General features: G+C 42.1%; 1 protein-coding gene across 1 annotated transcript in view; it reads right to left on the bottom strand.

The window, feature by feature from the left end:
- Nucleotides 1-3,835: 3,835 nt before the first annotated feature.
- The window catches only part of cacna1bb (calcium channel, voltage-dependent, N type, alpha 1B subunit, b), a 117,246-nt gene continuing 105,787 nt past the window's right edge, over nucleotides 3,836-15,294 (bottom strand). The window contains 10 exon segments of the mRNA XM_061075298.1: nucleotides 3,836-5,887; nucleotides 6,466-6,689; nucleotides 8,421-8,667; nucleotides 10,422-10,460; nucleotides 11,851-11,961; nucleotides 13,407-13,536; nucleotides 13,822-14,006; nucleotides 14,099-14,211; nucleotides 15,004-15,111; nucleotides 15,258-15,294. The exon segment at nucleotides 15,258-15,294 is cut by the window's right edge and continues 69 nt beyond it. Coding sequence (XP_060931281.1) covers nucleotides 5,312-5,887; nucleotides 6,466-6,689; nucleotides 8,421-8,667; nucleotides 10,422-10,460; nucleotides 11,851-11,961; nucleotides 13,407-13,536; nucleotides 13,822-14,006; nucleotides 14,099-14,211; nucleotides 15,004-15,111; nucleotides 15,258-15,294 — 1,770 coding nt within the window. The 3' untranslated portion in view covers nucleotides 3,836-5,311.

The following is a 15,294-nucleotide window of genomic DNA, read 5'->3' as shown; positions in this document are numbered from 1 at the left end:
TCGCGTGGCTGCAATGATTTAAGTTCATAAGTTCATTGTGGTTTTTTATTACGAGACTTTTTAATGATGAATAAACGTCAGTAAGTTGGTTCAAATAACAAACGTACTTTCTTTGAATGGAGAAGCTGAGAAAGATGTTGAACGCAGCTGATCCGCAGTGAAGCCAGCTGAGGCCTTATTGTTTCATCCTGGTCTGAGTTTAATCTCCTGTTCGCTCCATTAGCAGAGAGGAATGAAAGATAATAAAGAGCTGCAGCTCGAGCGTTAGAGTGACTGAGAGTGGAAGCGGAGGATTTTCATCAGGACCCAGAATCCACTGAGAAAATGATGTGGGGAGCATTTAATGATGGTTTCTCTTCATGTTACAGAATATTGCTTTAGGTCGATATTATCAGGTTCCAGGTTTCACAGTTTTACATTTAAACGTATTTTTGTTGATTATGGATTTTTTTTACACAAATTGATGGTGTTGGTCATTTTGTTTCTCCTCACTTGCTTTTGTATAGTAACACTATGGTTGTCTATTTATAAGTATGTACACTAAAATAAATGTAAAACAACATACTTGGTCGATAGAGACAATTACGATGGGGACGTCAAAATCCTGAATATATCTGTATTCAAATGAGTTTAAAAACAGCCTAAACAGAAAACATTATTTTAATAAAAAGTATTAGGTTTTTGCCCTTATTTTGTTTAAATGTTTGAGTTAAAATGTAAAGAACCAGGTTGAATTGAAATGACTGTAAAATGAAAATCTACTTTCAGCAGGAAAAGTTCTTCTCAGTTGCAAAAAGTATCTGCTGCAGTTTTAATGCAAAACTTATGTGATAAAACAAAATGTTCACTCTGCACATCTTCACATGCATTCTTTACATGAGGCTCAAATCATCTTTTTACATTAAGAACTTAAGGAATAACTTTCTGTCAGTTGCAGAAAGTCTCTGCAGCCTCTTGCCTGGTTTAACTTGTGTGTTTTAAAATAAAGCTCAATGCTTATTCTGCACACGTTGTTATCAATGACAGATGTGAGGCCCCATGTGCAGTGGGGGGTTGAGGGGTGGGGGGGGGGGCACCTCTCCTACCTGTCTGCAGCATCCCGGAGCCGGACTCCCCCTCCTCATCCTCCGGAGTCTCCCTGGCCGAGGAGGTGCTCGTCGTCAAGAGGCAGAAAACACAGAGCGTCCAGGTGAAGGAGCAGAGAGACATCTTCCTCATTCTGAATCACCTTCTTTAAAAGTAAAGCTTCAGGAACATGCAAAGACTCAGAGACTCAAAGCTCCACTTCAGTGAAAAAATCTAAATAAACCTGAGGATTGAACTTTGCTGTTTAAAGTGTGAGGCTCCAGCAGGAGATGGGACACATCCTCTCTTCAACCTCCTCCTCTTCCTCACCTCCTCCTTCTCACTGAGCTGCAGCTTCTCTCCTCCAGCTGCCAGTGATGTCAGCACACCAGCCAACCCAGGCCACGCCCCCCCCCCTCTCTCAGTTGTGGACCAATTCAAATCCTGGACTGCCTCCACCTCTGTTTTAAAGCTGGTCTGCAGCTGGATTGTAAAATGTTCACTTTCATCCACATGTGATCCGTTTTAATTGAGAGATTGATTACTGCTGCTGTTATTTGATGACATCGAGTAAACTGAGTGAGATCATCGCTTTTAAATATCGTTAATTCACTAAAGTTCAACTCTGTCGTCATTCTGAAGTAACTACGTCCATCCGCCCATCGCACAGACTGTTTGTAAAGATGGACGACATGACGGCTCCCAAAAGTGAAGCCAAACAACTCAATCGCCCCCTGGTGGATGGCTGCAGAAAAGTCATGAGCCCCGCCTCCTCCTTAAAGCGTTTGTGCTTCTGATAACTTTTGGTTTAGGGTAAAACGTGGATGAACGATTAGACATCAAAACCGCGGCTTCATCTTTACATTCAGTCCATTCATTTAATGTTTTGAGGGATCACAGGTTGTAAAAATTCTGCAGAAAAAGGTTTAAATATAATAATCGGAGTAATTCCAATATGATCTGCACTGTTTGAGCTCGGCCCTAATTATTCAGGTAGGTTATTACATAAAAACTTTCAGGGCTTAAACTGTAAACCGATCTCATCAGTCACAAATCCATAACTGACCAATCAGCAGCATTAACACTATGAAATTAACTTCTTGTACAAAAGAAGAAGGGACATTAGTATTCTGTGTATTTGAATTCTGATATATAACCAATTCTATATTTTCAAAAATTTAAATACAATTGTTTCGTTGTCTAGAAGGTGTGAATGATTATTTTAGCCGTTCAGGTAAACCGTATTAATTCAGATCGAATAGAATGTGGGAAAAACACAACACAGCTCTAATCATGAGACATTTCAATACAAATATTTCACAATCTGCATCATGTCATTTCATAATACCTCTTTATTCAAGGACTTATATTCATACAAAATCTATAGGTTCAGTCAAAGTGACCGTGGGAGAGACAGTCAACAGATCAGGCAGCGAAGGACTCGGTCGGACTCTCTCCTCGGAGAACAAGCCTCTTTTCCACTTTGGACGTTCTGTCGTAAAATCGTATTCAAGCTTGTGTTTTTTTTTTTTTTTCTTCTTAAAACCTGAATCTGATACTTGTGTGTTTAGAGAAGCAGAAAAAACACAACCAGGAAACAAATCGTGGACTTCATGAAGTTTGAACAATGCCTCTTTTTCCATTTTTTTATGACATGCACATTTCATCTCAGAACATGCAAACAGGACATGTCCAGAAGGGGGAGCCACCGTGCACCTGTGAGAGGACCTTTATTATCGGACTCGTTGAAAATGTAGAATCAGTTTTTTGAATTAATGCACAACAAGAATCTGAGTTCCAGTCTTAGTTCACAGAAACGCTACGAGCCGCCTGCTTCAAAGTCTCAAACGTCTCGGTTTAGATGATTCATCAAATGTGTTGCACAGATATCGAGACCACAGGAAGTAAATCAAAACATTAGGGAACTAATCGGATTTGGATCTAATCATATTTGCAAATAATTTCACGTTTTCTTTAACCTACTCAGAGATAAACCCGGGAGAATATGAGCATCAAGACATCAGGTTAATCTAATCTGTACTTTGATTACAATTTATAAACAATGGTAGATTATCACTGAACAGATGTAAAAAAATAAATATCTTTAAAACTCTCAAATTTGAGAAACGATCAAATAAAAAATGTTTCACGTTAAAAATGCTAACCTAACCAGGAAATGATGAAATGTAAACTTGGCCAACATTTAATTAAAATCAGTTCATGGAGTTCTGCTCCTCAAAGCTTACGACAAATTGTTGTGATCGCCCCCTAGTGGCTGGCTGCAGTATAGGCCTCCTTGATTTTAGAGGATAGACCCCACACATTTTACTCAAAGGTTATTATTTATACGTTCCAGTAAGTTTGGTTTTAATCAGTTATTTGATGCTATTAAAAACGTGGTGAAATGTCGTGATTGACAAATGACACTGAGCTGTGATTGGTCGAGCATGTGCATCAGCAATACGTCCGTATGCAGGATATTTTGGCTTCAATTCTTGATGGCAGAATATTTCTCGCCAAAATATTTGAAAGCTCATCCTTGAAGCAGATACTGTACGTTGTTGTTGTGTCCGATAGGAATGTGTCGCGTTAGCCTGACAAGCTAACGGTCATTAACGGACGACATCTGGCAGAATCGCAGCCTCTGGTCTGGCAGTAGCGTTTGTTTGCAGCTGGTTCAGTTTCATCCTTTTCGTGACTCAACCCAAAAATCTGACGTCTGGTTCTGTGAACAAGCTTCAGAATCCAGTGATAATTATTTAAAAACACAACTAGACCCAAGTCTGGAGAGAACACAGCTTTATATCTGGGGCGGTTTCTATCCGGCGTCATGCAGTCAACCTTCCAAACCTCAAAAACACGCGTGAGCTTCCATACGACTTTGTGTGTTTTCTGTACATCACATATGAAATATTTACAATTTACAACTCTTCACACGTTAAAATGTAAAATTTGGTCACAGTCGCACTAAAGCCTGAACCTGGAGATTCCAGAGGGTTAAAGCTACAGGGCAGATGAAGTGTCGTCTTGTTGCATAGCCCTACGTGAAGTCAACAGTCAGCAGCAACAACACAACTCGTTGCCGTCGCCGACAAACACCCTCGCACAATACTGCTCTCGTTGGAAAGAGGGGAGGAGGAGAAGGAGAACCCGTGGGATCTGGGCAAATATGGCAGAGGTGACATATACTGGATTATTATCGATCAAAAAAAATGGCACTTTCCTCGATTTAGAGACGATTTCTACCAACGTAGTGTTAGTGTGTTTGAAAGAGAAAGGCAAATACTTACCACACATCCTGAAGCAAAAGTACAGACACTATTTTTTTGACATGTTCAAGACCCTGCATGCACTACATTTGCTTACTTTGCATCTGATTTACCTACCACAACATTTTTTAGTACAAAAAAAGTGTTTTGTTAGTGTGTTGTTTTTTTTTTGCATTCTGTCCTTTAAACCAGATTCAACCAACAAGCAGCTTTGTGTTCCGGCCGCTTGTCTCACCTCAGCCCACAGCCAGGGGGCGTCTCAGTCCACCTGGGAAAACGAGGCACTTGGTTTTCAGCCACATGAAGTCAGAAAATGATCTAGTCCCTAAATCTACATCTGGTTCGATTTACCCAAAAAAAACGGAATCGTTAAAACTCGGCTCTACTTCTGCTCGAACCGATCCCTGTGATTTCTGTCACATTAATTACCGGGTCCATTAAGTGTTGGAAATTTCAGACCGAAATAAATTGTCTCTTGACGTCAGAATTGGTCAAAAACCCTGAACAGCTGAAGAAAAAGAAGAAATAAAATGTAAAAAAATTAAAAGAGGAACATAATTTGGTGGTAGCATCAATATGATCAAGTTTTTAACTCTTGTCGAACCGACATGGCAAAAGTAAACAAAACGAACAATAATGATAAAAACGTTGTTGACACCAGGAATGAGGTTGTAGTTTTTTTTTTTGAATAAGGGAATTTTGGCTTTTGTCTTCTGCTCCAACACTGATTTTACTGGCCAAGGCAAAAATACTTGAGGGTCTTCACATGTGCTTTGATTTCAGTGCAAGTCACGGGGATACAAAACGTCTTCAGAGTCTTTTCTTGATATATAAAAAAGGAGAGTAACACTACAACGCTGGAATGATTTCTGATCCCCTTTTACAGCTCTTTCCTCTGGCGTTTTCCCTCGGAATCGAACCCCCGGACTCGGCACCAGCACTTTACAACTCATCGCTCCACTCATTGTTCCACCAGGTTAGCACCAGTCCTCGTCATCCCTCTCCCTGAGACTTCCCGTCCCTCTGCTCCCGGGCCCGGACACCGAGCTGACCCCGAGGGTGAAGTGGAACCCGTTTGGCACCCCCGCCGCCCGGGCCTGCGTGACGGGCATGGTGGCGGCGGCCGCGGCGGCGGTTGCGTGTGAAGCCGAGGCTGAGGTTGAGGCAGTGGTTCTGGCCGAGCGGCCCCCTGACCCGTGGCTGCTCACGGCTTCCTGCAGGTCCTCCCTCTCCTCGAGGAGGGCCTGGCGAGAAGCGTCCTGCAGCTGCCGGTTCAAGTGAGGGTCCGAGCCGATGCGGGTCACCGGGATCGGGGACTCGTTGTGGTCCACGTACAAGCGCTCGTGCTCTGAAAGGCCACGGCTGAAGCGAGTCTGGTGCACCTTCGTAGAGGTGCCGGCAGCGGACGGGAGAGGCGAGGAGTTGGCGGTCTTGTAGGTCACGGCAGGACGAGGGGTGAGCGGCGTCTGTGGCAGCTGCCGGCGACTCCGGCCCGGCGTGCTGGAATCAGACGGGAGCGTCCCAGCGCCCGCTTTGACCACGCCGCTTCCGTACTGAGGAAACAGAACGAGACAAGTTTAACCCCGTGTAGATGATTGTCGCAAATTCGCCTCAAACCCCATCCCGCTCTTTTTATCCCACTAATGCCTGATGGTGCAAATACTACACATACCATGAAGGTATTGGAAGTACTCTGCCGCCATCTAGTGGTCGGAGTGGAAAATACATACTAGCCCCTTGGTACTGTGCAGCAAAGTTATTTTGAGATATTAAGCTGTATTTGAAATACTGTGATGATGGAACAGCAATGATTGTACAGAAACATATGTTGTTATTCAATTTCAAGCAAAAGCAGCATCAATATAATAATCTACATACCAGAGACTGGAAAATTTGTTAAATTACGGTTATGCCCCATTATGCCTAATGTCGCTAATTTGCCTCATACCTACATTTTATATCTATTGTTTATATTGAAATCAACAATCTCCACTTAATTTAGCATCTGTATGACAGCCAAAAACACAAATAATATTTTTTTTATATATTGGAAATTAATTCAGGCAATAAGGGGTTAACTCCATCAATCCCTGAGAAACCCAAACGCCCCTTGACGAGTTTTCTCACTCACCTGTTTGAGCAATCCGGCGTCCTGCCCCTCGCCGGGCGACGTGGAGCGACTGGGGCCGGCCGAGCGGGCGTGGCACTGCTCCCGGCTGCCGTAGCGCTCGCACGAGTAGTAGCGCTGCTTCTCTCCGGCGGAGGAGTGGTGTCTGCGCTCGTGAGGCCGGCTGCGGTCCCGCTCTCTCGCTCGCTCTCTGGACAAACCTTCAGCCGACGGGTCTGTGAACGAATCTGGACGAACACATGGTCGCATGAGTAGATGAAAAGGAAAAAAACTAATCGTCACAAATCAATTAACTATAAATAGGATTTACGGGTGATTTTCTTTTACCAATAATCACCTGAATATAATTGAAAAGGAACAAAATTTAAGGATTTGTTGAATTTACACATATTATATTATATTATATTGCATTACATTGCATATTGCAATTTGACACTGTTCTACTGTTTTGCATTTTGCATTGCACTTTTTACTTTACTTTTCATATTTTTATCTTTTATATATTTTTCATTTTATATATTGTTTTTTATTGTTTTTCTTATGTGTGGTGTATTTATTGTGTTTTTATGTTTCTATGTTCATTGTATGCACCAATAACCAGAGCAAATTCCAGGTAGGTGTAAATCTACTTGGCAATAAATACCTTCTGATTCTGGTTCTGATTCAAAGAGACACAAAAATCAATTTTCTTATCACACTCGTCATGAAAGTGAATATTGATTCTCCTTATTTCATATCATTCATAGGATTTACAGTTTCCTCTGTGATATTTACAGCTTTTGAAGCGTGAAAAAACACTGAGCCTTGATATTTAATTCCATCTTTTAATTAAATGGAAATGACTGATCTACAGTAATTGTATGTGTGTTCCTCTCGGGCCCTGTGGTGCTGGGCATAAAGCCGAGCACTGTGGTGGAGTCACTTTCTTCTGCGCTGGAATAATTCCAGTTCCCAGATTAAAACTGCGACGACAGAAACACAGAAGCCCATTCATCTTCCTGATGTGTCGGATTGGAGGATGACGAGGGGCGGACGTCTTCCTCGCTGCGATGCCGGTTCTCTGGGTTTAATAGACGCCGAGCGGGCGGCTGAATGTTCTGCTATCTCACCAGAGGTTCCCATAAATCTCTCGAGCTGCATCTCTCCTCTTTGGCCTTTCATCTCGGCAGTAAAGTCCAGCTGCTGCCCTCCAGTGTTAACACTAAAAAAAACACCCAGTCACCAGCTCTCCGGCTCCAATCGCAGACGAGCTGATGCCAAAGCTTCAGAAACCTCTTTGACTTTCTTCTTCATCATTTCTGTCTGTCCACTTCCAAATAAAGGCAGAATGTGAAAATGTGAAAATAAAGACGTAAACGTAGAGATTCTTTAAAAGTGAAATGATGTCATGAGTCCAAATCACTTATTTCTAATGCATCTCAGCAGCAGATGATGTAGCTACACATACTCCTTTTATTTCTGTAAATTTCACACATGACCTCAAAGTTCAGCGAGCATCAGACGTGACCTCATTCATGGCGACCGGCCGAAGACCCCACCGCACCCCCTCTAAGTGTCAGAGGCGTTTAAGTTGTGTACAGTGTGTTTATTTGTGTGTTTCTTGGTTTTCTAGGAAGCAAGAAAAGTGAAAATCCCACCTCCCTCCAGCCGCATGTTGCAGCTCTAGAAATAAGCTAAATAAAGAAATAAATCCCCGGCAAAGCAGATTTTCCTCGGCGAGCTGCCGGCTCTGTCTCTCTGGGAATCAGCTGAGGAGCCTGACGTGTTAAATCCCTGCAGCAGGAACCCTCTGTGTCGCCCTCTGTGCACAAACCTGATCGGGGAATTTTAATCCCATAAAGAATTTGTGCGAAGGAAAAGCCCTGCGATCTTTGTGTCCCCGTGAAAGTAAAACCAGCTTTCTAATAATCCTTTTAAATAAAGTTAACAGTGATGTGAACATTTCAGTTCCTTCTCACCGACGGTGCTGGACGGCTGAACCGACTCGGTCCTGTCCAGAGACTTCTGCTGGTTGTCTTTGTCCTTGTCCCTGCGTCGATGGCAGCGGTGGTGGTGGTGGTGGTGGTGGTGGGCTCGGTCCTGACCCGTGGAGGCCGGAGCCAGGCCCAGCCGCTCCAGGTCGTACTCACTCAGCCCGTCCTCCAGGTGGCGCTGTGGCGTCAGCGAGGACGCCGAGCGCCGGATGGGACTGAGGTCGACGATCGGCTGCGAGGAGAGAAGGTTGGAGAGGTGTGAGGAGAGAGTCGAGCAGAAGAGGAGGCTGAGGTGCTTTCACCCAAACCACCTGAAGCTGGGTCGCCGAAAAATACCCACGACACACACATGAAACAACCACTGGATGGCGACCTTGAGTCTAAAGACGATGTTTAGTCCGTTCTTCTCCGGGACAAAGTGAGAAACGTTTGAGAAGAATGAAAACGTCTCGTTACACAACTTACACAGTTTGTAAGTTAGCAGGCGTCGCTGCTGGAGAGCAAAGAAGAGGTGGAGTGTTGTGTCATTGGCCTTTTGTTATCTTTTATGCCTTTATTGGTCTAAAGTACTGAAATATCTGCATCTTTGATTGTTGGTTTGAGTTTTTACCGAGGTTGAGGTTTCACACACTAGAATGCATGTGATCCATTTTTAAGTCAAGAAAATATCCTCATAGCAGCTTCAAGCCTCCAGTGGTATTTACCCTTCATATGTTTCATAGATTCATATTCATTCTAACACTTTAATATCCTCAGAGGACACTGACACTCACTCCACCTGATTCTGATCTTTGTGGCCAGTGCAGCTGTCAGGTAACAAACTGATGTGATAGGGAACTGGAACAGCAGCTAAGATACAGCCCCCCCTGCTGGCTACTGAGGAGATTGTAGTAACTTTAGATATATAAAAGATTAAAACCAGCATACTTTGCAATTCAAGATTTAAGGACTTTATTAGTTAATATAACAAAATTACTTTAAATGTACTTTAAGTGTCATCCTCAAATCAAATGGTGCCTCTGGGTTTAAATGGAAAATTAGCAAATACAAAAAATAAGCAACTATATAATCAAATATAAACATATGTATGAGAAGCAAAAAATAAAGTTCTTAAATCAAAAATATAATTAAACCTAATTATAAAGGTGTTTATTAGGGGGTTATTTATTTATTTAGGGGTTTAATTCCCGACATTTGAGGGACTGCAATGCCAAAAATGTGTAAAGTCGTTCATTTTAAGGTTTCGGATTCCCTCAATATATAATATAATATAACATGTAATATGTTTTTGTTTAAATATTTGCTCAGATTTGGGTTTTTGTGCTGTTCCTCGTTCCTGCCTCACAGTCTCACCTGCAGCTAAAGTCACAGATACAATATCACAACACTGCAAGAAATATTCAAGTTACTACGTTGTTATATCTAGAATATACAGTCTTGAAATCTTACCTTTTAGATAAATTACACAATAATAAATAATCATAACTCCCCCTTTTAATTTCAGGGAGTAACAGAGTGAAGATTTATAAGCTAGTTTGGTTTTGTCTTAGTTTCAGAATAAGATTTTAAGACTGACAGAAACGTTAAAAGACAGAAAAGAGGTTGAAAGTTGGTTGTTTAGTGAAAGAAAAGTTATTTCAAAGAAGGAAAGCAGCAGCACTCTCCCTGCCTTGTTTCACAGCCACACACCGACTCACAATATAACTACACACTACTACTTTACTACATAAACAACACACACACAACCACATTTCACCAAAGTGTGTGTAACTGTCCAGGGGTTGAATCTGGGTTTGTGTTTTCTGTTGATTTGTGTGTGTTGCGTTTGCGTGGAATGACCAGTGTGTGATGTGAATGTGTCGCAGGGTGTGAGCTCTGCACTGAGATGAGAAGAGACACACACAGATGAGAGGAGAGGGGGAAGAAGAGGAGGAGGAGGAGGAGGAGGAAAGAGAGAGAGAGAGGTGGAACACAGGTGGTACATACTGCCAGGTGGGTCCCAGGGGCGTGGCGAGGGTGGATCCGCTATCAGACACACAACAAGAGGGAGGTGGGCAAAACATTAGCAGTGGGCAGTGGAAAACAGGAAGAGAGGGAGTACAGAGGAGGAGAGGAAGAGGAGAAGAAGAGGAGCAGAACAGGAGGAGAACAGAAGGAGGAGAGGAGAAGAAGAGGAGATGAAGAGGAGGAGAACAGGAGATGTAGAGGAGAAGAAGAGGAGAACAGGAGGAGAACATGAGGAGAACAGGAGATGTAGAGGAGAAGAAGAGGAGGAGAAGAGGAGGAGAACAGGAGGAGGAGAGGAGAAGTACAGGAGGAGAAGAGGAGGAGAAGAGGAGGAGAATAGGAGAAGAATAGGAGGAGATGAGGAGGATAATATTAATGTTGTTATTTACCATTTACTTCTGACTGAGTAACGTTTTCTATAATCAACAGTGTCCAGCTGTTTTAAGAAATACTACTGTATTTATATTTATATCCGACTCTAATAGTTTTAAATATATATATAAAGTTTAAAAAATATATATATATTGTCTGGTTTTCATGTGATAAAAAACAAGTTGATATTTTTACAGATAAAAATCTATAAAAATATCTTTCTTTTTATAGATAAAAATATATAGAATAATTCCAGGTTTATCCTTGAGAGAGAGAGAGAGAGAGAGTGAGAGAGAGAGAGAGAGAGAGAGAGAGAGAGAGAGAGAGATAGAGAGAGAGATCAAAATGCAACATACATGAACATAAAGAAAGCACATGTTACGTGTTTGTGAGACAGACAAAGACAACAACACAAAGTGAAGGTAAACGTGACAAAATCCAGGAAACTCAGAGAAAATTATTCAGCTTCTGTCACGAAATCACAGCAAAAAAAGAGTCATTTGAAAAGTTAAAAGGATTAAAATCGTCATACAAAACTTGTATTGTACTAGAGGTAAATGGGAAAATTGTTATAAAGATGTATCATAATATGATGAGTTATAATATCAAAGTTTATATTTTGAATTGAATCCTGTTGAAGTAAACAGAATATACAGAAGAATTTATTTATCTCCTATTTGCAATCATGTGCTTTATGTTGTAATAACAAGATCTGGTCCGTAAATTAATCGAGCAATTGAATATCAGGAATTTTGATTGTGGATATTACTGTGGATTTAACAAGATTTTATTTATATCTTTCTTTACTTGGTTTGTTTGTCAACTCTGTAGAATTTGTACAAAGGAAATCCTGTGTGTGTTTCCAACAGGGCTCGAGTCTTTTTAATATTTCAATAACTGTAATATTAAGTCTGGAGGAGAAAGGAAACTGTTAAAAGTTAAAAACTACATGAGTCCACGCTCTAGAATAAAGAGATGTTTCCTTCCTCGGCCTTTTGTTTGGATAAATCCACCGAGTGACCCGTGAAGACCTTACGTAGTACTCTGCGTTGAGCCGGGGGAGAGACGCCGCTCGGTAGTGTCCCTCCAGGCTGGGACGTCCCTCCGAGTCCGAGAGGTCCTCCACCGGCTTCAGCTCCACCAGCTCCTGCAGGAGGAGAAGAGGAGAAGGAGAAGAGGAGGAGGAGAGGAGGAGGAGGAGGAGGAGAGGAGGAGAAGAGGAGGAGGAGGAGGAGGAGAGGAGGAGGAGGAGAGGAGAGGAGGAGGAGAGGAGGAGGAGGAATCATTTGTTTATTTATTTGTTTATTTAGAAGGATCCCCATTAGATCTACCCTAAGACAGAGCTACTTTTAGTGGGGTCCACATTTAAGACATACATACAGATATCAAACATTTAAAACATACGTTAAATTACAAATATAAAAAGTTTTAATACATTAAAATGATGATCATACAATTTTACATTACAGATATCAAAAATTAACTTAGTGGTTATGCAGTTTTACCTTTGTCATGATATAAAACACTGATATATACAATTCCATAGAAGCAAAAACTGCAAACCACGTAATAGAATACTACACATTTATGTACAGTACATCAACATCTAGAGTCACAAGTAGGGTTGCAAAGGGGCGGAAAGGTTCCGGTAAATTTCCAGAAACTTTCCGGAAACTTTTCATGGGAAGTTTAGCTCGGGAATTTTGGGAATTTTGAAAAAAAAAAAAGAAAATACGCAAATTAAACGCTGAGCAATAAAAACATCATTCAAAACTCTATTTTAAAGATGTATGGAATGCAGCACACGCTGCATGTTGAGTTTCAACCCTCCACTGTGCATTCTTCCATCACATGCACAGATAACTCCCAGCATGCTTCACTCTACAGCAGGGCTATTGAGGCCTGCTGTAGAGTGCAGGACTAGTCAGGTAAGTTTCCATCATATTACTGGGAAAATATAATAGCATGCTGATTGAGGATTGTTCATCTGTTCATCTAGCCTATTTCCATTCATTTATCCATCAATTGTAAAATATGTTTACAGACGATTCCAATTGTTTGACTAACTATTTATATCTCTGGCATTGCATTAGTGTTTTTTTACAAACTTTTTTCTCATCTTATTCTACAGAACAATGCCACGTGCACTATCTCATGTGTGGAGACATTTCACCCCATCCAATGTAGAAGGAAAGGCTGTGTACATTTGCAAATACTGTGCAAAGACCTATGTTAAGAATGACACAACGATGCAGAAGCATATAGTCAAGTGCCCAAAGTTTCCTCAGGGCTCAAATCAACCTATAACAAAACAAAATGTTTATATTTATGTCTGTATATGACAAGGTAAATACAGTTAGTATAAATTACCCACAACATTTCAAGTTTATTCCCGTTAATTCCTGTATATTCCCGTTAATTCCCATTAATTCCCATGGAAAGTTTCCAACCTTGAATATTCCCGGAATTTTGCAACCCTAGTCACAAGTATGTTGTACCCCAGTGTTTCATTATTTGCTTTTTGAACAAACATCGTGAACCGTCTCCACAGAAAGTACGATTACAGGATTGAGTCTCCTGGTGTTCCTCTACCTGAGGTCTGGTGTAATAGGGAACGTCCTCCGACTGACCCCTCTGCAGCTTCCTGAGGCCTCGGGGCCGCGGCGCCCCCTGGGACACGTCCCCGGACTGCGAGTGTCTGATGCCCCCCCGCTGGATCAATCTGGAATCAAACATTCAGAAGCTCTGACTCAGACTCGGGTTGTGTGTTCGCTGTTGAATCAGTTTCACTAAAGAGATTCTAGGCGGCTTGTTTATCTCTCAGCCTCTCAGGCCCTCAGGCCAACTCCGCAGTAAGAGCTGCGTTTCCATGGCAACAATCGATGACGCCTGCTGACCGCTGGCATAAGATAAACATCGACAGTTCTGTGGCGAGGCAGGAGAATCATCATCATCATCATCTACAACAACAACAGTCTTCATCATGTGTTACTGTGTGTCCCCTCACATTGCGTCCCTGTTTATCGACGTGGACGACGTGGTGGTTGTGATGGCGGTAATGGGCGGGGCCTCTGGCGTACGCTCCGGCTCAGGCAGGGGAGGGAGGGGCTGTTTGGGGCTGCATATCCGAGGTTCTACTTCCTGTATGTGAGTGAGCGGCAGCACAGGACGGAACAGCGTCCCCATTTTACTCTGCAGGACAAAGAGAGACAGAAACCATCCAGTCAGAATCCAAATTAATATTTTGGGGTGTGTATGGATTTGCTCTGGAGCTGCTTCTGTACCTGAGCTCCTCCGGCTGGATGCTGCAGCTGCTGGAGACGCTTGGCTCGGTTCTGTTTGTAGTAGTCGAAGATCATGAAGGCGGCGTAAACTTTCCCCACCGTCAGCTCGTTGTCTGAGGGAAGAGATAAAGGACAGTTCCCTCATTAGGCCAGCAGAGGGCAGCAGATGAGCAGCAGAGAACAACAGCAAAGAAGAATATGATCACGATCAAGTGTTTCATCATGATTAGCACATTCTTGTTTTAAGATCGTGTTAGAAACTTAAATTACAGCACGATCATCAAGACAAATGAAGATGATGAATGTCTCTTTCTGTTTTAATCAGACACACAATATAAAATCATCTTCACTACACATGAAGAATCTTTTAGTGCTCGATAACATAACAAGTAAAAATCACAGAAAAAGTCCAAAGTGATTAAAGGCTTCATAGTATTTTACACTAGTTTCAAATACTACTTGTTTCAAGGATATAGGATATACAATACTTTTTCAAAAATACTATTAAACCCGATTATACAGGTGTCGAGGGTTTAATTCCCGACATTTGAGGGACTGCGATGCTAAAAATGTCTAAAGTCGTACATTTTAAGTTTTTTTCTCAATATATTCCCTCAATAAATAATATAATATAACATGTAATATGTTTTTGTTTAAACTATTTGCTCAGATTTGGGTTTTTTTGTGCTTTTCGTGTATACTTTTTTTTTGTACTTTAATCAACAAAATGAAAAAGCTGTATTGTCATGTAATCAGGCTGCAGATTTTTGAATTTGTTAAAAAAAAGAAACACAATATTTAGGACTCTAACAGACGATTGGTGGAGACAGATGAGAAGAAATCAAAGATGTTGAGAGGAAAGCAAACAGGAAACAGTCAACACAGAACAGGAAGCGGTGACTCACACTTGTGCGGCGTCACCAGCACGTCCACGGTCTTCTGCGACAGGTTCGGCCAAACCCGGTTCAGCTCCCTCTTCAGGTCGGCGTCGCACAACCGCTGCGCCAGGACCCCTGAGGAGACACCCACACATCACTGTCATATCCAATATATGCACCACAGCAACCGCCCCCCCCACCCTGGTGTTCACATTAACATCCGAGGCCGTCAGCGCGGCCCCGAGGGACGCTGGGTGATTTCTGTAGTTTGAGTGTCTCACCAGATGCCAGCTTGATCTCCAGCGCCGTGCGGATCAG

The sequence above is a fragment of the Limanda limanda genome, chromosome 1 (assembly GCF_963576545.1).
Source record: "Limanda limanda chromosome 1, fLimLim1.1, whole genome shotgun sequence".
In the NCBI taxonomy this organism is placed as follows: domain Eukaryota; kingdom Metazoa; phylum Chordata; class Actinopteri; order Pleuronectiformes; family Pleuronectidae; genus Limanda; species Limanda limanda.
The sequence above is the reverse complement of the archived record's forward strand: the minus strand, read 5'-3'. Positions and strand labels throughout refer to the sequence as shown.